Source organism: Dendrobates tinctorius, unplaced genomic scaffold (assembly GCF_039654945.1).
Source record: "Dendrobates tinctorius isolate UK_male_01 unplaced genomic scaffold, ASM3965494v1 ptg000018l, whole genome shotgun sequence".
Classification (NCBI taxonomy): domain Eukaryota; kingdom Metazoa; phylum Chordata; class Amphibia; order Anura; family Dendrobatidae; genus Dendrobates; species Dendrobates tinctorius.
The window spans coordinates 10,039,702-10,060,823 of record NW_027361686.1 but is presented as its reverse complement, the minus strand read 5'-3'; the positions used below and the strand labels follow the sequence as shown (position 1 = coordinate 10,060,823).

General features: G+C 48.6%; 1 protein-coding gene across 2 annotated transcripts in view; it reads right to left on the bottom strand.

The window, feature by feature from the left end:
• Positions 1-21,122, bottom strand: part of MCAM (melanoma cell adhesion molecule) — a 222,107-nt gene that overhangs the window by 32,546 nt on the left and 168,439 nt on the right. For both annotated transcript variants that reach the window (XM_073566449.1, XM_073566450.1), the window contains 3 exons: positions 9,779-9,814; positions 9,485-9,514; positions 3,559-3,700 (listed from right to left, as the gene is read on the bottom strand). In XM_073566449.1, coding sequence (XP_073422550.1) covers positions 3,559-3,700; positions 9,485-9,514; positions 9,779-9,814 — 208 coding nt within the window. The remainder of the gene's footprint in view (positions 1-3,558; positions 3,701-9,484; positions 9,515-9,778; positions 9,815-21,122) is intronic.

The following is a 21,122-nucleotide window of genomic DNA, read 5'->3' as shown; positions in this document are numbered from 1 at the left end:
CAGGGGTAGCAAAACTACCAGCCTAACCATCACCAGCATGATCAGGCACATGGCAGCAAAGGCCCCGACTTTGTGGGCCAAACCCCAGGGTCCACGGACAGTGTCTGTGGGTGACACCACTGCTTCTTCTGCTGTTGTGCGTCAAAGCCAATCCCTTGTCCATGGTGCATGCAAAGATGCCTCCTGCCCTGCACCTGTCGCTGCACACACTCTCAACTAGCACCATCATCAAGCACGTCCAAGTCCTTGTCCCATCGCAGCGTTCAGTTGTCCATACTCCAGTCCTTGGAACCCAAGTATAAATACGCAGCTAATGCCCCACAGACCACACTAATAAATTCACACATTTCTTGTCTGCTTGCCCTCAAAATGTTGCCTTTTAGCCTCGTGGAGAAGGAAGCTTTCCACAACCTTATTGTGGCGGCCGTACCTTGGTACTTGGTCCCCAACCACCACTGTTTCTCCCAATGTACCATCCCCACGTTACACAAGCACATGTCCCACAACATTAGCCATGCCCTCAACAATGCTGTTACTAGGAAAGTCCACCTAACCACGGACATGTGGACAAGTGCTTCTGGGAAGGGATGGTACATCTTGCCAATGGAACACTGAGTTAACATAGTGGATGCCAGGACTCAGTCAGACCTTGGAATGGAACACGTCGTCCCAATGCCGAAGATTGCGGGATCTACGTCAATCAGGGTTGTCCCCACAGTCTACAGCTCCTGCACCTCCTCTTCCTCCTCCATCTCCGAAATGACCATATCAGTCATAAGCCAGAAGCACTGCAGCACTGCCTCAGCCAAGCGGCAACAGGCTGTGTTGAAGCTAATATGCTTAGGTGACAAACCGCACAATGCTGAAGAGTTGTGAACAGCTTTGAAAGAGCAGGCAGATCTGTGGCTGACACCGCTGAACCTACAGCCAGGCATGGTCATGTGTGACAATGGCCGAAACCTGGTGGCGGCTCTGAGGTGAGGCTAGCTCACACACGTACCATGCCTGGCCCATGTGCTTAACCTCGTTGTTCAACGGTTTCTCAAAAGCTAGCCTGAGCTGCCAGATCTGCTTGTGAAAGTACACCACCTGTATGCCCATTTTAGAAAGTCAGCTACAGGTTCTGCCACTCTTGCCGTGCTTCAGCAGCATTTGCAGCTTTCGGCTCACCGACTGTTGTGTGATGTCCCCACGCGTTGGAACTCTACACTGCAGATGTTGGAAATGACCCTGTTCGTGAGCACTGCTCTACTGGAAAGTCTGTCTGTAATGACATCCCCCTCCAAAAGGAAGGTGCGAACGTGAGACCACTCATCTGGCTAGAAGAAATTCACCATGAGGAATGTTTTTTATAGTAAGTTGTGGGGGACAACAGATGATTATAAAATGGTGCTGCCAGGAGCTTCTTTCCCATGAAGAGAGGTACACCCTTTACTGGTGTTGGGATTACCAGATAAATAAATATCCAAAAATAAAGTCTGAAAACTAGCTGCAGAATGAGTGAATCGTAAATTTACCTTGTTTGTATTAAGATAGGAGACAAACTCAGATACTGTTGCGCCATGCATCTAGACCACATGAGGAGTAGGACGTCCACATAGCGGTCATACCAGGTCGCGTCACTCAAAATGGATTACGCAAATTGAAAATAAATATAGAATTGCTAAAGATGGAGAAAATTTTGAACCCAACATAGACCCTAATACTGCTCCGTAGACCGAAAAATAAAAATGTTTTGAGTCATGGAATGCACTGACACACAAAAAAAACAATTTTACAAACGATAAAAAGTGTTTTATGCTTTTGAGCTTAATGTCTTTGAAAACTGCATGGAAATTAATAGATTTGACTTGTCTTTGGGGTAGATTCATCAAATTTTGCAAATTTGGCATTTTCACACCAGTTTGAATCAGCTCTGCCACAATGGGTGAAACTGGGTGGAGCAGAGGTGGTGAGTGGTCACACCAGCCCATCAAATTAAATCAAAACTGCCAGCTTTTGTACGCCAGGAATGACTTTAGTAACATTTCTGGTGTATCACATGGGGTCACATGCCACTTAGGAGAGGCACAAAGTTCATTAAGTGACTTTTGCTTCTTAATGATTTCAGCATCTTCTACTCCTGTTAGGCTAAGTGCACACGTACCGGAACTCTCGCGGAAATTACCGCGAGAATTCCGGAATTCCAGTCCGCGGGAAAATCGCATTTTAAATTCCCGCGATTTTCCCACGGAAAAACTAGCATTTTGCAAGCGTAATTAGCTTGCAGAATGCTAGCGTTTTCCAAGCGATCTGTAGCATCGCTTGGAGAACTGATTGACAGGTTGGTCACACTCGTCAAACATAGTGTTTGACAAGTGTGACCAACTTTTTACTACTGAGGCTGCCTATGCGGCATCAGTAGTAAAAGATAGAATGTAAAAAAAAATAAAAAATGGTGTTATTCTTACCCTCCGATGTCCCGCGCAGCCGTTCCCAGTAAGCCTTTGCGAAATGCCCGCGATGACATCCGTTCTCGCGGGATCGCGATGCCTCGCGGTTATTCGCGATGACGTCGCGCGAATGACCGGGAGACTTCGCGATCCCGCGAGAACGGACGCCATCGCGGGCATTTTCGCAAAGGATTACTGGGACCGGGAGCGTGGAGAGAGGCGGGAAGGCTGCGCGGGACGCCGGAGGGTGAGAATAACAATATTTTTTATTTTTAAATTCTATTTTTTACAGGGATATGGTACCCAAAGCCCGGAGGACAGTCTCCTCTCCTCCGGACCGTGGGTACCATCCGCAAATGTTCTGCTTACTTTCCGCATGGTGTGCACAGCCACATGTGGGAAGTAAGCGGAACAATGCATTCCTATGGGTGCGGGATCGCCGCGATTCCGCAAATTAATGAGCATGCTGCGGTTTTTACCGCAAAGCGATTCCGCCGCGGTAAAAACCACAGCATTAGCACAGCATTGCGGAATCCCATAGGAATGTATGGGATGCTTATTTTTCGCGTTTTCGCAGCAAAATTGCGCGGTTAAAACAGCCGCGGAAATGCGAAAAAAACGCTACGTGTGAACTCAGCCTAAGACTGCAATTGCGCAATACGACAGGCTTGATTAATCAGTCCCATAGGGTTTAGTTATGGCTCCCAAAACACAAGCCATATCACAGTTCTTGTATCGTAAAGACTAATATCCAACACTGAAAGTACAGTATATGTAAGTTACTCTATGGAAGGGAAACACCGGGGCCGTGCATGATCCTGAGTCATCTCAGAAGTGTAATACACGAGATGCATGAGGCTGACTCATCAGACCATGCAGGAAGCGGCACCACACATGGTCACACTGATTGTGCTAGGGATAACGCAGGGAGTGGCACCACACATGGTCACACTGATTGCGTTAGGGATAACTAGTGGAAACTGTGATTGGACATAGAAACAGACACATTATGTCTTTAGGTGCAAATTAGAAAATAAAATCAGAAGTTGTAACATTGCCCTTCTAGTGTCGGTGAGTATAGCGGGATGTACCGGACATGAAGTTAAAAGATAGAGACTATACTCACATATCTTTTGTTCCAGAACGCCCACAAGGAATGCGCCCCTTCTTATACAAGAAATACAGCACCGCTCCCAGGACAGCCAGCAGGAGAATGCACACAATGACAGCCACAATCACTACGCCATAACTTTTCTGACTTCTGGACTCTGCACACATAGTATATGTTAATCAATATGTATTAAAGTCTTAATAGTTAAGTCACTTTGCATATTTTTGGCTTGATGGTACGTACTTTAAAGGGAATCTGTCAGCAGGAATTTGCTGCAACATCTGAGAGCAGCATAATGTAGGGACAGAGACCCTGATTCTAGCGATGTGTCACTTGCTAGGCTGCTTGCTGTCACTTTGATAAATTGACTGTTTTCTCTCCTGTCGATCTACAGGGTGGGCCATGTATATGGAAACACCTAAATAAAAAGGGAATGGTTGGTGATATCAAATTCTTGTTTGTGGCACATTAGTATATGGGAGGGGGGAATTTTTCAAGATGGGTGGTGACCATTTTGGATCCTACTTTATTTTTTTCAATGGGAAGAGGGTCAAGAGTGGGTGAAGAGGGTTGCATTGACAATCCAACACAATGGGCAGCACTTTGAACACATTTTATAAGTGGTCATAAATAACTCATGAAAGAATAAAATTACGTTAAAACCAAGCACACCATTGTTTTTCTTGTGAAATTCTCAATATGTTTGATGTGTTACATGACCCTCTTCACATTGGAAAAAATAAAGTTGGATCCAAAATGGCCAATTTCAAAATGGCTGCCATGTCCACCACCCATCTTGAAAAGTTTCCCCCCTCCCATATACTAATGTGCTACAAGAAGAAAGTTGATATCACCAACCATTCCCATTTTATTTAGGTGTATCCATGAAAATGGCCCACCCTGTACAGTTCTCTGAATGCTGACCTCTGTATAGCCCCGCCCACTAAACTGATTGTCAGCTTTCTGCCTATGCACAGTGTACACAAAAAACACCAATCAGTGGTGGGAGCGGGGTTATACAGAGCACACGAATATGCTTGCAGGTTTACAACCTCTAGTGATAATCTCCTGCTCATAAAATGGTGATTTTATCAAAACTATAACAAGCAACACAGTAAGTGACACATCACTGGAATCTTAGACTCTGTCTCTACATCATGCTGCTTTCAGATTAAGTGGCAAAAACCTGGTGACAGATTCCCTTTAATATTATTAAATTGATTGGTAAGTCAGGATATTTGGCCTACAATAACCTACAGTATTACAGAGCTTTAAGGCTAAATAAACAGATAAATGAGCGGCGCTGAGCTGTCATATTACACACAATAATGTCATGTCATGAACAAATTTAGATCAAGTTTGGGAAAACAATCTGTTTCTGATTTAATTAAGTTTTTTTCTACAGATATTGACATTAAAAGTTCAATTTGAAAAAATGGGTCTGGAGAAAAGTTTTCATAAAAAAATAACAAGATTTATTATTAATGTACATAAAAAGAAATCACATAATTGACACACAGGGGTTAAAGTCATAAAAGGGAACCATGGAAAACTGGTGGCTACTCAGATTCATAAACTAGGACATTTAATAAATTACTGAAAAAGTGTGTGAGTCCAGGCAGCCATCACGCCTGATGTGAGTTTCCAGTGCAAATGCACTAAGCATTAAGCAATTGTGTAAAGAAGCACTTCCATCAAAGTTTTCATGCTCTTAATTTATTAAAAATATCAAAAGACTGACCCGTCCCTTCCAAACAGAAATCATATGTATACAGGTGCGAACTAAGAGTAGCTATCTCCATACATAACTAGCAAATAAAGTAGCACTCTGTAGCACTATAGCACGTAAACATGAAATATATGATATTTGAATTGCATTACTGCACTAGTAAATAGGAAAAATTGAGAATACTTAGCGCATAAATTGACCAATTCATGTGTACCCAACAGCCACAATAAGGCAATTCTCGTTGCTGGGACCTATCCTATTGGGACTCCTCTCATTGGCTGACAGCATACATTTTTTCTATAAAGGTAGGATCCTGCTGTAAATAAAACCACCAGAGGCTGCTGGGTGGAGTGGTCAGTCAGCCCATGAAAGGAGTTCCAATAGGATAGGTCCCAGCCACGAAAATTGCCTTATTGTGGCTGCCGGGTACAAAAGAATTGGCCTATTTATGCCCTAAATATTCACAATTTTTCCTATTTTCTAGAGCAGTAATGCGATTCATATATCATATTTTTCATGTTTGCATGCTATAGTGCTAGAGAGTGCTACTGTAAGGCTGTGGCATTGCTATGGACCGTAGAGAAAAGCTGAAACTTTAAGAGACAGCACCCCCTTGGTTAGAGCAGTGGGACATTGTGCGCTTCCCTGCTGTAAAGACTGTTTTGGTCTCTTCTGCCAGCACTGAAGAGGGGAGGGGCTGGTTTTCTGTGTGAGAAGAGAGCCGAGAATTCTGCAGGAATGAGACATGCCTTAGCTGTGAAGGAAAGACTTTGTAAACTATTCTGTGGAAAACAAGGTGGCTTTCCTATGTTGCCGTGAGGAGCCACGAGGAAAAGACAAGAAAGGAATCCAGAGGAGGGAATCCACCGTTTCTAGGAGCATCACTGGACCTGCACACAAGGTATAGACCATGTTACACAGAGCTTCCAGGAAGAATTGTACACCATCTTGCAAAGCTGCAGGGGCCCCGGGATTGGACTGAGATACCAATGCTACTGTGAGTGTTAACCCCTTCTGTGCACATGCCAGGGCTTAGGATAGGCTGCAATAGATAGAGCACGGCAGCCGTGTGGCCAGGTTAGCAAAGGCAAGATAGGTTATAGCTAGTGTAGCATCATACATCCCTTTACTGTGTTGTCTTGCCAGTTGGATAAATACACTGAGCTGTTATAGCTGGTGCTCCGTGCTGTTTGACGGCCCAGCTAGAGAGTATTATCCTTGTAAATTGTCTGTTTTCATTGCATACCCGTTTCTGCATTTTCCTAAACACTGCATTCCTTGCCTATAAATAAATTAACCCTTTGTTGTTTGCACCTCATCTTGTGTACCGTAGTCTCCCTGCATTGTGGTGGTCCCCCGGCCATCGTTTCAAGTGGCGCTGCGAGCAGGGTGACTGTCACCAAGATGCAGGCAGCAGGCAGCAACGGCAGGAATGCTAATGTTAGTGGGGATGCTGTGGGCATTGGTGGAACCCCTGCAAGGACACTCCCTATGGGCACCATATTTAGTGTGCTTCCAAAGTTTGATGGCAATAATATGCCCCTGTCTGATTAGGTGTCCCGGCTGCAAAGCACCCTGAAGATTTATAACATCAGCACAGACCTTGAAGTGGACATTACTTTGTCTGCCTTGGAGGGAGAGGCCCGAAAAAACGTCTGTCTACAGCCAGAACTCACCCTTGTAGTACCCTGAAGGAGCTAGTGAAATTCCTGGAAGAGATCTACGGCAAGACTGCTAGCACGGGACACCTCCGCACCAAATTTTTTCTAGACTGCAGCAGGAAGGATGGGACCATCCAGTTCTGTGTCGATTACAGGAAACTCAATGCCTGCACTGTGCGAGACTCATACCCATTACCCCGCATCAAGGAATCCTTGATAGCGTTGGGGAAGGCCAAGTACTTCTCCACCTTGGACCTAGCAAGCGGATACTGGCAAGTAGCCGTGGCAGAAAAAGGCAAGGAAAAACAGCCTTCATTCTCCCTATGGGATTGTTTGAGTTTAACCGGATGCCCTTCGGGCTCTCCAATGCTCCAGGCACATTTCAACGGCTGATGGAAAAGTGTTTGGGAGACTTAAACTTTGAGTCTACCCTGATCTACCTGGATGACATCATTGTGTTCTCTGCCTCGTTCGAAGACCATCTTGGACAAGTACTTGGAAGACTGCGGGCTCATAATATGAAGGTGAATCCAAAGAAATGCCACCTGTTCAAGAGAGAGATCGAGTACCTGGGCCACATAGTGTCACAAGACGGGGTTCTACCCTCACCGGAAAAAGTGGCTGCTATCCAGAAGTGGCCAGTCCCTCGAACAGTGATAGAGCTCCAGTCATTCCTCGGACTTGCCGGGTACTATCGACGGCTTGTCAAAGATTTCACAAAGGTGGTGGGTCCACTGAATGAACTGCTGAGGGGGACCGCCGGAGTGCCGAAGACCCAGTGCATCCCTTGTGACGAGAGGTGAGATGAGGCCTTCCAGGCTATAAAGAATGCTCTTACTTCAGCCCCGATTTTGGCTTACGCAGATTTTGATCAACCATTCCTGTTGTACATAGACGGTAGCCTTCATGGACTCGGTGCAGTACTTTCCCAAATACAGGATGGACATGAGAGAGTCATCGGGTATCCTAGCAGGTCCTTGCGAGACAGCGAAAGAAACCCCCCACAATTACAGCTCTTTCCGGTTAGAGCTCTTGGCCCTGGTGTGCGCCATGACAGAGAAGTTTGCAGGCTTCCTGGCAGGGACCAAGATTCAAGTTCGAACGGACAATAAGCCCTTGGCCCACCTTGAGAATGCTAAATTGGGGGCCTTGGAACAACGGTAGGTCGCTCGCCTGGCCAAGTTTGACTTTACCATTTGTTATCGCTCTGCCACTGAAAATGTAAATACCGATGGCCTCTCACGAGCTGTTATAGTTGGTGCTCCGTGCTGTTTGATGGCCCAGCTAGAGAGTATCATCCTTGTAAACTGTCTGTTTTCAATGCATACCCCTGTTTCTGCATTTTCCTAAACACTGCTATTCCTTGCCTGTAAATAAATTAACCCTTTGTTGTTTGCACCTCATCTTGTATACCGTAGTCTCCCTGCATTGCGGTGGACCCCTGGCCATTGCTTCACTACTTTATTTTGTTACTTAATATATTGCAATCATCATATTATACAGCACTCTGTACTTACAGTTGCTCATTTTGCCTTTCTACACCAATAATTCTTCTCTTTTCCAGTAGATCTATGACTTCTTATGGTTAAAAACTGACTAGCTGAATCCTTCTAAGCTCTATTTAGAAATAGGAAGTCAATTTTCTCTGCTCAAGTCATGAGTCACTGCAAACGTCTATGGCAGGGAGGAAGAGGGAACAGCTGGGCCAGAAGTTCAATAGGGGAATGATTTTTGCAAGGATACAAGAATTTCTGTTTCTACAAAGAGCAGAAAAACAAGAATAATTTACTGAGCAGAAAGTCAAAACGAGCAATTGTAAGTACACAGTGCTATATAATGTAATATACTCATTGCAATATATTAAGAGGCTAAAAATTTTGATGGGAGTGCTTATTTAACTTTACTTAAAGGGAATCTGTCAACAGATTATTACAATGTAATCTGAGAGCATTATGCTATATGAGACCCTGACTACAGGGATGTGTCACTTACTGGGCTGCTTGTTGTAGTTTCAATAAAATGAGTGTTTCATCAGCAATAAATTATTAGAAGAGGACTACGAGCCATGTAGTCATTCTGCTCTGATTGGCTGCTTTCTGCCTATGCACAATGCACACAGAAAACTGCCAATCAGTGGTGTGGGCGAAGTTATACACAGCTCTCAGATTACATAGCAAAAACCTGGTGACAGATACCCCATCATGTCCTGGCTTGTGAGTCCAGGTGGCCACCTCTTTTTCCTGGTTCCTTTTTTACAGCATTTACCCCTATGCATTAATCATGTGATTTTTTTTATGTATACTAAAAATAAAGATTATTACATTTTTATATAACTTTTTGTCCTGTACCATTCTTTTCTAACTGCAATGTTGACTGACATCCATTATGTACGGACCGAACATTGCGGGTTACTGTTTGAAATTAATTATTAAGATTCAGAACAACATTCAGTGCGGTCACAAGAGATCTATCTGCCGAATGTGGGGATTTATTCCAGTTTAGCAACTCAAATCTGGAAACACACGTGTGTGCTCATGCTCGGGTGTCTTACCTATAGTAGGGTCTTTTGTGGATTCAGATCCTGCAAGAGATATTTGGAGATTGACTTATTTTTTTTTACCAATAGCTTATGTGAATGCAAGAAATAAATGTTTGTAAGGAGAGCAGCTCAGATATAGAAGAGTCATAGGGAATTATGAGGATGGTCACAGAGGCTGCTGGCAATGTGTGGGAGCCACACCTCTCCTTGGTATGGTGCCATATAGCTGCCATGTTCCTCAGCAACGAAATGGGCACCGATCCTGGCAATAAGAATTACAGGTCATCTTCCAATATCCTATCTCACCTTTCTTGGAGTCCGGTTCTTCCATCTCCTCGGATCCTGTAAGACAAATTTGTACAATATAGTAACCCTCCGATTTACCATGTTATTAGTAATTTGTGACTTTTATTTCAGTTTTTTGTGTCAGTTGTTAGAAAGGTTAAATTAGGAAATGAAAAAAATGCACAAAATGTGCAAAATCTAAATCCGTTAGAAAACTTGTGACCGGAAAACTAAATGATATTGGGAAAGACAAAAGTCAGAAGTGATTATTTTATGTTTGAGTCTGAGTAATCTGGTTTGTTGTTAGATAAAACAGATAAATGATAGTCATCTTAGTGGAGATAACAGCAGCTTTACATCTTTTATAAAAGCTGAACAAACAATAGGCGTGTGGAGATGTATGTATGTGTGTGCGCACATCCAAGTGCGTGCCTGTGCGTGCATGTGCGTGCGTGTGTGGAGTCCAGCATGGCCGCTAAGACTCTATACAATCATATGGTGACGAGTGAGAGCATGCATAAAATGTGTGCGTGCGTGTGCATGTGTGTGTGGAGTCCAGCATGGCCGCTACCGCTCCATACTATCTTATGGTGAAGAGTGAGCGCATGCATAGTGTGTGTGTGTGTGTGTGTGTGTGTGTGTGGAGTCCAGCATGCCCGCTACCGCTCCATACAATCTTATAGTGAAGAGTAGTGTTGAGCATTCCGATACCGCAAGTATCGGGTATCGGCCGATATTAGCGGTATCGGAATTCCGATACTTAATTCCGATACTTTTTTCATATCGGATTCCGGGACCGGAATCGGAATAGGAAGTTCCCATCATGCTATGAGCCTGCTTGCTTTGATTAAGCCAATGGGAATCCTCCGAAGTGTGGGCACATCCTGTTAGGCATGTAGGCATGTTAACTATTGGCATGGCTGTGATTGGCTGCCGAAATGATGTCATGATGCACTATAAAAGCCACCGCAGCCGCCATTTCTGGTCACTCTGCTGTGAATTCAGTTAGGGACAGGCTGCTGTAGAAGACTGTGAGGGACAGTTAGAAATAGCGATTCCACCAAACATCTAGTGCTTTACCCAGGCTACATAAACCACCACTGTAGCGTTCTTTGCCCTAGCAGCAGTGTTCACAGCTGTCTGCAAGGGCTGTGTGAGTGCAGCTCACGCTGTGGAGTGGGTCCTGCAGCCACGTCAGGCTGTAGGCCACCCAGTGTGATCACTGCTGCCTCATACATCTTTTATTTTTTGAGCTGCATTTTTTACATAATTTCAATCTAGTGTGCTTCCATCCGTATCCATATACGTTGGTTGCAAACACTAGTAGTAGACAGCGGAGCCTTTCTGCAGCCTTTCAGTGCTAGTGTCCACTTTGCTGCACTGGTCTCTGACTGTGTGGGAGTGCAGCTCACGCTGAGTAGTGTGTCCTGCAGCTACGTCTGGCTGTAGGACGCTCAGCGTGCGTCACTGCCTCACACATATTTTTATTTGAGTGCAGCTCATTTTTTCTTCTATTAGTGTGCATCCATCCGTCTCCATCTACGGTGGTTGCAAACACTATATAGGAGTACACAGCGGAGCCTTTCTGCAGCCTGTCAGTGCCAGTGCCCACTTAGCTGCACTGTTGACGGCTGTCTGAGAGGTCTCTGACTGTGTGTGAGTGCAGCTCACGCTGAGTAGTGTGTCCTGCAGCTACGTCTGGCTGTAGGACGCTCAGCGTGCGTCACTGCCTCACACATATTTTTATTTGAGTGCAGCTCATTTTTTCTTCTATTAGTGTGCATCCATCCGTCTCCATCTACGGTGGTTGCAAACACTATATAGGAGTACACAGCGGAGCCTTTCTGCAGCCTGTCAGTGCCAGTGCCCACTTAGCTGCACTGTTGACGGCTGTCTGAGAGGTCTCTGACTGTGTGTGAGTGCAGCTCACGCTGAGTAGTGTCCTGCAGCTACATCTGGTTGTAGGACGCTCAACGTGCGTCACTGCCTCACACATATTTGTCTTTGAGTGCAGCTCATTTTTTCTTCTCCTATTAGTGTGCATCCATCCGTATCCATCAACATTGGTTGGTTGCAAACACTATATAGGAGTAGATAGAGGAGCCTTTTTTTCTGGCTTGTGCCCTGCCGGCGCAGCCAGATTAGTATTACCCAATTTTTTGGGAGCCTCATCTTTTGCATTGTAGGTTACCTGCCTGCATTGTAATAGCTCCAAAAAGTTGGTGATACTATCAGTTTCAATTCTTTGTTCACATACTTTGAGTTTGTTTCAAACAAAGAAACCACATAAAAAGTTCACCAAACACTACATTTTGAACTTGTGTAGGCCACATCAGCTCCTATTAAAGTCTAGTCCACACACACACACTTCATAAAATTAGTGTTTCTTGTACCTGTAACCAGCTGTTCAGGAATAAGCACACTAAGGCCCCCCTTTGTACTTTTTTGCCTATCTTAAGCAGTCTTGCAAGATGAAGAAGGCAGGGAGTAAGGCGCGGGGGCGTGGGCGTGGGCGTGGAGTTTCAGCAGGGAGAGGACGTGGGGATTCTGCAGGGAGAGGACGTGGGGATTCTACAGGTAGAGGACGTGGGGATTCTGGGCCTGCTGCGGGCACCAGTGGATCAGCATCCCCCAGTTTTAGCAGGCAACAGTCCTTTATGCGCAGCTTTGTAGGACCTCAACGTACCCCACTGCTGCGGGAGGAACAAATTGAAGCCGTTGTCGGATGGATGGCAGCTAACGCATCGACTTCAATTACTTCCGCATCCTCTCAGGGTCAGAGCACCGAAGAGCAACCATCTGTCTCTTCACCACCTGCCAAAGTGCCCAGGCAGTCAGAGAGACATGGACAGGAGCCATCACAGTCTCTACTTCTGTTCTCGGAATCTGTTGGCTTGGAAAGAGGGGGCCAGCCAAGCAGCATTCCTGAATGTGAAGAAGAGGGAGTATGCAGTGATGCGCAACTTCTTTGTCCCTCTGAATCTGAAGAGGCGAGTGGGCCAGTGCCTATGGTCAGCACACCTCAGTACGCATCAGATGATGACGAGACTCAGTTGCCACTTTCTGGTGCGTACGGTGCTGGCGAGACAACCCCGGAGAACCAGCTGTTTGAAGAGGGGAGGGAAGATGATGAGGTCCTTGACCCATCATGGCGTGAGCAACAGGAAGGTGGTGGGAGCAGCTCTGAGGAAGAGATTCCCCTACCGGCCAAAACAGGAGGCAGAGGGAGGGGGAAGACTTGGTTGCCTGTACCCTCCACTTCGGCACCCGTTAGGAGCATTCCTCCTTCCAAAGGCAAACCGGGCGCTCACAAGAGTTGCAGTGCGTGGTCCTTTTTTGACACAGTTGCAGATGACATTTGCTTTGTCAAATGCAAGCTGTGTCATCAGAGAGTCAAAAGAGGGAGAAATGTCAGCAACCTCAATACCACAAATATGTGGAACATGTGCGCACCAAGCACGAGTTGGAGTTGCAGAGACACCCTGAAGACGTAGGCCAACGTACAGCACCACCTACCACCTCTTCAGTTCGTGTTGGGCCCTCTTCCTCCAGCTCACACACTGCTGGTTCGGCTTCCTCACAGGATCGCCAAGGAAGAACCTCTGCCACTGTTGTCCGGAGACCCTGTCAGATTACACCCATAGCAGCACGTTCCCATCCATCACAGCCATCGGTAGCACAGGCATGGGATAAAAGGCGCCCTTACTCGGCAAACCATCCCCGAGCACAGTCTCTGAATGCTGGCATTGCCAAACTTCTGGCAGTTGAAATGCTGTCATTCAGGCTGGTGGACACTGACACCTTCCGGGACTTAATGGCATTGGCAGTCCCCCAATACAACGTGCCCAGCCGCTTTTATTTCAGCAGGCGAGCCGTCCCTGCCCTGCAGAAACATGTTGAGGGCAAAATAAAACATGCGCTACTAAACGCCGTTAGTAGCAAGGTCCACCTGACCACCGATGCGTGGACCAGTAACCATGGACAGGGACGATACCTTTCCCTCACTGCCCACTGGGTCAATGTTGTGGAGCCGGGTACCGATCTGGAGAGTGGCGCTGTACGTGTTCTTCCAACGCCACGGATTGCAGGACTCCAGTCTGTACACATAGACTCCTCCTCCTACTCAAGTTCCTCAGAAACAGCAGAGCAGGAGCCTGTTACGACCAATATGAGCACAGCCGTGGCCAAACGTCAACAGGCTGTACTCAAATTAATATCTTTGGGGAATCGAAGCCACACAGCGCAGGAGCTCTGGAATGCTATCAAGCTGGAGAGCGATGTGTGGTTTGGGCCAGCGAATCTCCAGCCGGGCTTGGTAGTGTGTGACAATGGCCGAAATCTGGTGGCAGCTCTTGGCCTAGGCAACCTCACACACATCCCATGTCTGGCACATGTTCTTAACTTGGTCGTGCAGAGCTTTCTGAGGGACTATCCGGATCTTGCTGCACTGTTGCACAAGGTCCGCATAGAGTGCGCTCACTTGCGACGTTCCAGCACGGCAAGATCGCGCCTCGCTGCTCTGCAGCGACGATTTGGCCTTCCGGAACATCGCATCATATGTGACCTACCCACCCGGTGGAATTCAACGTTACATATGTTGGAGCGGTTGTGTGAGCAGCAGGCAGCAGTCATGGAGTACCAGCTGCATCAGGCGCAAACAAGTCGCACTGTGCGCCGTTCACACTTCAGCACCATTGAGTGGGCCTCTATGAAGGACATCTGCCTCGTTTTGCGTGCCTTCGATGAATCCACGCGGATGGCGAGTGCAGATGATGCACTAGTCAGCATGACTGTCCCCCTTATCTGCCTGCTTCAACAAACACTGCAAGCACTAAGGGATGAGGTTTCAGAAGAGGTGGAGGATGAGGAGTCCCAAATGCCATCTGCTTCTGGACAGTCTGCGCTACGTGTTTCCTCACAAAGGCCTAGGCAGGGGACACTTTGTGAGGAGGATGAGGAGGAGTCGATGGAGGAGGAAGACATCTCTCCAGAGGAGGGAGGTACACAAACCTCTACTCAGTATGTACAGCGAGGGTGGGGTGATGCAGAGCAGGCCGAGGTCACGCCTCAAACAGGGGACAGCGGTTCTTTGGCAGTTGGGAGTCTGCAGCACATGGTTGATTTCATGCTGCAGTGCCTGAGAAACGACCGCCGCATCGCCCACATTCTCGTCTCGGCTGATTATTGGGTGTACACCCTCCTAGATCCTCGCTACCGGGACAGCGTACAAAGGCTCATACCAACGTTGAACCGGGAGCGTAAAATGCGGGAGTACGAAGAGTCACTGGTGCAGTCCATAATGTTTTCCATTCCACCTGACAGCATTGTTGCTAGTGCTTTACAAAGCAGCTCTGTGCGTCGAGGCAGTGGAGGAAACTCTGCACAAAGATGGAGCAGAGGCAGTGCCGCAGCACAAGGCAAGACCACTATGGCCCAAATGTGGCAAAGTTTTGTGTGTCCACCACAATTGTCTACACCATCAGCGACGCCTCGAGTCAGCAGGAGGCAACGCTTCCGTCAGATGGTGTCAGACTACATGTCTTGCCCTGTCGCTGTACTCCCAGATGGCTCTTCCCCCTTCAAGTTTTGGGTCTCAAAGCTGGATACATGGCCAGAGCTTAGCCAGTATGCATTGGAGGTGCTGGCTTGCCCTGCTGCCAGTGTATTATCGGAACGTGTCTTTAGTGCCGCAGGTGATGTACTAACAGACCGTCGCACGCGACTATCTTCCGATAATGTTGACCGGCTGACTTTTCTGAAAATGAACAAGGCCTGGATCTCCAAAGACTTTGCCATTCCTCTTACAGACTAAATTAGTGGTTGGCAACTGTATCCAGGTCTGCTGGTGTGTTCATTTTTCTACCACCTGAACTATAATCCCTGTGCTTCAACACAGCCAGTTGTCGCTCAGATGTGTCGTCTGCACAGAGAAACACACTAGCTCCTGTGTTAGTGGGGTTCAGTAATGCCAGCTGATCCCCTGCTGTGTGGACGGCAGAGTCACCAGCTCCATCAACATTCAAACCACTACTGATTTTTAACCGTGCCCAACTTAGGTCTCTGGCTCCACTGTCTCTACTATTTCCCCTGACCTCCAACCCCGCCATCTACATCTCTGAAGTGGCGTCAGCACAATCTACACTTGTTCCTGTGTTCCTGTGGCTCAGTCCCATCAGTTTATCCCCTGATGTGTGTCCGGCAAGGTCTCCTGCTCTGTCCACATTCCCATAACCAGTAGTGGGAATGAGGACAGAGCTGGCGAACTTGCCGGACAAACATCAGGGGATCAACTGACGGGACTGAGCACCAGTAACACAGGAACAAGTGTAGATTGTGCTGACGCCACTTCAGAGATGTAGCTGGCGGGGTTGGAGGCCAGGGTAAATAGTAGAGACAGTGGAGCCAGAGGCCTAAGTGGAGCATGGTTAGAATCAGTAGTAGTCCACAACCTCCATAAAAACCGCTGCCCATTGGCCTCTGCATGCGGCATGCGTAATCCTGGGCTCCAACAGCGTCAGTTGGTGTTCAGAAGTGTCGCCTCCACAGAGTCAAACACATTCATTCAAGTGTTAGTGGGGTTCAGCACTGCCAGCTGTTCCCCTGCTGTGGAGATGGCAAGTCTCCTGCTGCCTTCACCTGCCAAAATCCAGTAGGCCCCAGCCTGCTCCTCGCCTAATCCTGGGCTCCAACAGCGTCAGTTGGTGTTCAGAAGTGTCGTCTCCACAGAGCCAAACACATTCGTTCAAGTGTTAGTGGGGTTCAGCACTGCCAGCTGTTCCCCTGCTGTGGAGATGGCAAGTCTCCTGCTGCCTTCACCTGCCAAAATCCAGTAGGCCCCAGCCTGCTCCTCGCCTAATCCTGGGCTCCAACAGCGTCAGTTGGTGTTCAGAAGTGTCGTCTCCACAGAGCCAAACACATTCGTTCAAGTGTTAGTGGGTTTCAGCACTGCCAGCTGTTCCCCTGCTGTGGAGATGGCAAGTCTCCTGCTGCCTTCACCTGCCAAAATCCAGTAGGCCCCAGCCTGCTCCTCGCCTAATCCTGGGCTCCAACAGCGTCAGTTGGTGTTCAGAAGTGTCGTCTCCACAGAGTCAAACACATTCGTTCAAGTGTTAGTGGGGTTCAGCACTGCCAGCTGTTCCCCTGCTGTGGAGATGGCAAGTCTCCTGCTGCCTTCACCTGCCAAAATCCAGTAGGCCCCAGCCTGCTCCTCGCCTAATCCTGGGCTCCAACAGCGTCAGTTGGTGTTCAGAAGTGTCGTCTCCACAGAGCCAAACACATTCGTTCAAGTGTTAGTGGGTTTCAGCACTGCCAGCTGTTCCCCTGCTGTGGAGATGGCAAGTCTCCTGCTGCCTTCACCTGCCAAAATCCAGTAGGCCCCAGCCTGCTCCTCGCCTAATCCTGGGCTCCAACAGCGTCAGTTGGTGTTCAGAAGTGTCGTCTCCACAGAGCCAAACACATTCGTTCAAGTGTTAGTGGGTTTCAGCACTGCCAGCTGTTCCCCTGCTGTGGAGATGGCAAGTCTCCTGCTGCCTTCACCTGCCAAAATCCAGTAGGCCCCAGCCTGCTCCTCGCCTAATCCTGGGCTCCAACAGCGTCAGTTGGTGTTCAGAAGTGTCGTCTCCACAGAGCCAAACACATTCGTTCAAGTGTTAGTGGGTTTCAGCACTGCCAGCTGTTCCCCTGCTGTGGAGATGGCAAGTCTCCTGCTGCCTTCACCTGCCAAAATCCAGTAGGCCCCAGCCTGCTCCTCGCCTAATCCTGGGCTCCAACAGCGTCAGTTGGTGTTCAGTGGTGTCGTCTCCACAGAGCCAAACACATTCGTTCAAGTGTTAGTGGGGTTCAGCACTGCCAGCTGTTCCCCTGCTGTGGAGATGGCAAGTCTCCTGCTGCCTTCACCTGCCAAAATCCAGTAGGCCCCAGCCTGCTCCTCGCCTAATCCTGGGCTCCAACAGCGTCAGTTGGTGTTCAGAAGTGTCGTCTCCACAGAGCCAAACACATTCGTTCAAGTGTTAGTGGGGTTCAGCACTGCCAGCTGTTCCCCTGCTGTGGAGATGGCAAGTCTCCTGCTGCCTTCACCTGCCAAAATCCAGTAGGCCCCAGCCTGCTCCTCGCCTAATCCTGGGCTCCAACAGCGTCAGTTGGTGTTCAGAAGTGTCGTCTCCACAGAGCCAAACACATTCGTTCAAGTGTTAGTGGGGTTCAGCACTGCCAGCTGTTCACCTGCTGTGGAGATGGCAGTCTCTCCTGCTGTCTCCGCATTACAAAGACAGTAGGCCTCTGCCTACACCCTCCTATTTCCTGGGCTTCAACACAGCCAGTTGTAGTTCGGAAGTGCCGTCCACACGGAAAGAGATACTTGCTCCCGTGTCTCAGTGGGGTTCAGTAACGTCAGCTGATCCCCTGCTGTGTGGATGGCAGTCTCTCCTGCTGTCACCTCATTCAAAATACAGTAGGCCTCTGCCTACACCCTCCTATTTCCTGGGCTTCAACACAGCCAGTTGTAGCTCGGAAGTGCCGTCCACACGGAAAGAGACACTTGCTCCCGTGTCTCAGTGGGGTTCAGTAACGTCAGCTGATCCCCTGCTGTGTGGATGGCAGTCTCTCCTGCTGTCACCTCATTCAAAATACAGTAGGCCTCTGCCTACACCCTCCTATTTCCTGGGCTTCAACACAGCCAGTTGTAGTTCGGAAGTGCCGTCCACACGGAAAGTGATACTTGCTCCCGTGTCTCAGTGGGGTTCAGTAACGTCAGCTGATCCCCTGCTGTGTGGATGGCAGTCTCTCCTGCTGTCTCCGCATTACAAAGACAGTAGGCCTCTGCCTACACCCTCCTATTTCCTGGGCTTCAACACAGCCAGTTGTAGTTCGGAAGTGCCGTCCACACGGAAAGAGATACTTGCTCCCGTGTCTCAGTGGGGTTCAGTAACGTCAGCTGATCCCCTGCTTTGTGGATGGCAGTCTCTCCTGCTGTCACCTCATTCAAAATACAGTAGGCCTCTGCCTACACCCTCCTATGTCCTGGGCTTCAACACAGCCAGTTGTAGTTCGGAAGTGCCGTCCACACGGAAAGAGACACTTGCTCCCGTGTCTCAGTGGGGTTCAGTAACGTCAGCTGATCCCCTGCTGTGTGGATGGCAGTCTCTCCTGCTGTCACCTCATTCAAAATACAGTAGGCCTCTGCCTACACCCTCCTATTTCCTGGGCTTCAACACAGCCAGTTGTAGTTCGGAAGTGCCGTCCACACGGAAAGTGATACTTGCTCCCGTGTCTCAGTGGGGTTCAGTAACGTCAGCTGATCCCCTGCTGTGTGGATGGCAGTCTCTCCTGCTGTCTCCGCATTACAAAGACAGTAGGCCTCTGCCTACACCCTCCTATTTCCTGGGCTTCAACACAGCCAGTTGTAGTTCGGAAGTGCCGTCCACACGGAAAGAGACACTTGCTCCCGTGTCTCAGTGGGGTTCAGTAACGTCAGCTGATCCCCTGCTTTGTGGATGGCAGTCTCTCCTGCTGTCACGTCATTCAAAATACAGTAGGCCTCTGCCTACACCCTCCTATGTCCTGGGCTTCAACACAGCCAGTTGTAGTTCGGAAGTGCCGTCCACACGGAAAGAGACACTTGCTCCCGTGTCTCAGTGGGGTTCAGTAACGTCAGCTGATCCCCTGCTGTGTGGATGGCAGTCTCTCCTGCTGTCACCTCATTCAAAATACAGTAGGCCTCTGCCTACACCCTCCTATTTCCTGGGCTTCAACACAGCCAGTTGTAGTTCGGAAGTGCCGTCCACACGGAAAGAGATACTTGCTCCCGTGTCTCAGTGGGGTTCAGTAACGTCAGCTGATCCCCTGCTGTGTGGATGGCAGTCTCTCCTGCTGTCACCTCATTCAAAATACAGTAGGCCTCTGCCTACACCCTCCTATTTCCTGGGCTTCAACACAGCCAGTTGTAGCTCGGAAGTGCCGTCCACACGGAAAGAGACACTTGCTCCCGTGTCTCAGTGGGGTTCAGTAACGTCAGCTGATCCCCTGCTGTGTGGATGGCAGTCTCTCCTGCTGTCACCTCATTCAAAATACAGTAGGCCTCTGCCTACACCCTCCTATTTCCTGGGCTTCAACACAGCCAGTTGTAGTTCGGAAGTGCCGTCCACACGGAAAGAGACACTTGCTCCCGTGTCTCAGTGGGGTTCAGTAACGTCAGCTGATCCCCTGCTGTGTGGATGGCAGTCTCTCCTGCTGTCACCTCATTCAAAATACAGTAGGCCTCTGCCTACACCCTCCTATTTCCTGGGCTTCAACACAGCCAGTTGTAGCTCGGAAGTGCCGTCCACACGGAAAGAGACACTTGCTCCCGTGTCTCAGTGGGGTTCAGTAACGTCAGCTGATCCCCTGCTGTGTGGATGGCAGTCTCTCCTGCTGTCACCTCATTCAAAATACAGTAGGCCTCTGCCTACACCCTCCTATTTCCTGGGCTTCAACACAGCCAGTTGTAGTTCGGAAGTGCCGTCCACACGGAAAGAGACACTTGCTCTCGTGTCTCAGTGGGGTTCAGTAACGTCAGCTGATCCCCTGCTGTGTGGATGGCAGTCTCTCCTGCTGTCACCTCATTCAAAATACAGTAGGCCTCTGCCTACACCCTCCTATTTCCTGGGCTTCAACACAGCCAGTTGTAGTTCGGAAGTGCCGTCCACACGGAAAGAGATACTTGCTCCCGTGTCTCAGTGGGGTTCAGTAACGTCAGCTGATCCCCTGCTGTGTAGATGGCAAAGTCTCCTGCTGCCTACACAGTCATACCACTACTGATTTTTAACCGTGCTCCAATTAGGCCTGTGGCTCCACTGTCTATCGTATTTCCCCTGTCCTCCAACCCTGCCAGTTACAGCTCCGAAGTGGCGTCTGCACAATCCACACTTGTTCCTGTGTTACTGGTGTTCAGTCCGGTCAGTTAATCCCCTGATGTGTGTCCGGCAATGTCGCCTGCTCTGTCCACATTCCCATAATGGGAATGTGGACAGAGCAGGCGACATTGCCGGACACACATCGGGGGATTAACTGACCGGACTGATCACCTGTAACACAGGAACAAGTGTGGATTGTGCAGACGCCACTTCGGAGCTGTAACTGGCGGGGTTGGAGGACAGGGGAAATACGAAAATCAGTGAAGCCACAGGCCTAAGTGGAGCTTGGTTCAAATTAGTAGTCTACAACCGATCTTAAAATTTCTTCAATGCAGCCTCAGCCTGCTCCGTGCTTGTCCCTGGGCTTCAACACAGCCAGTTGTTGCTCGGAAGTGCCGTCTTCACAGAGTAAAACACTAGCTCCTGTGTTTGTGGGGTTCAGTAACGTCAGCTGTTCCCCTGCTGTTTTGATGGCA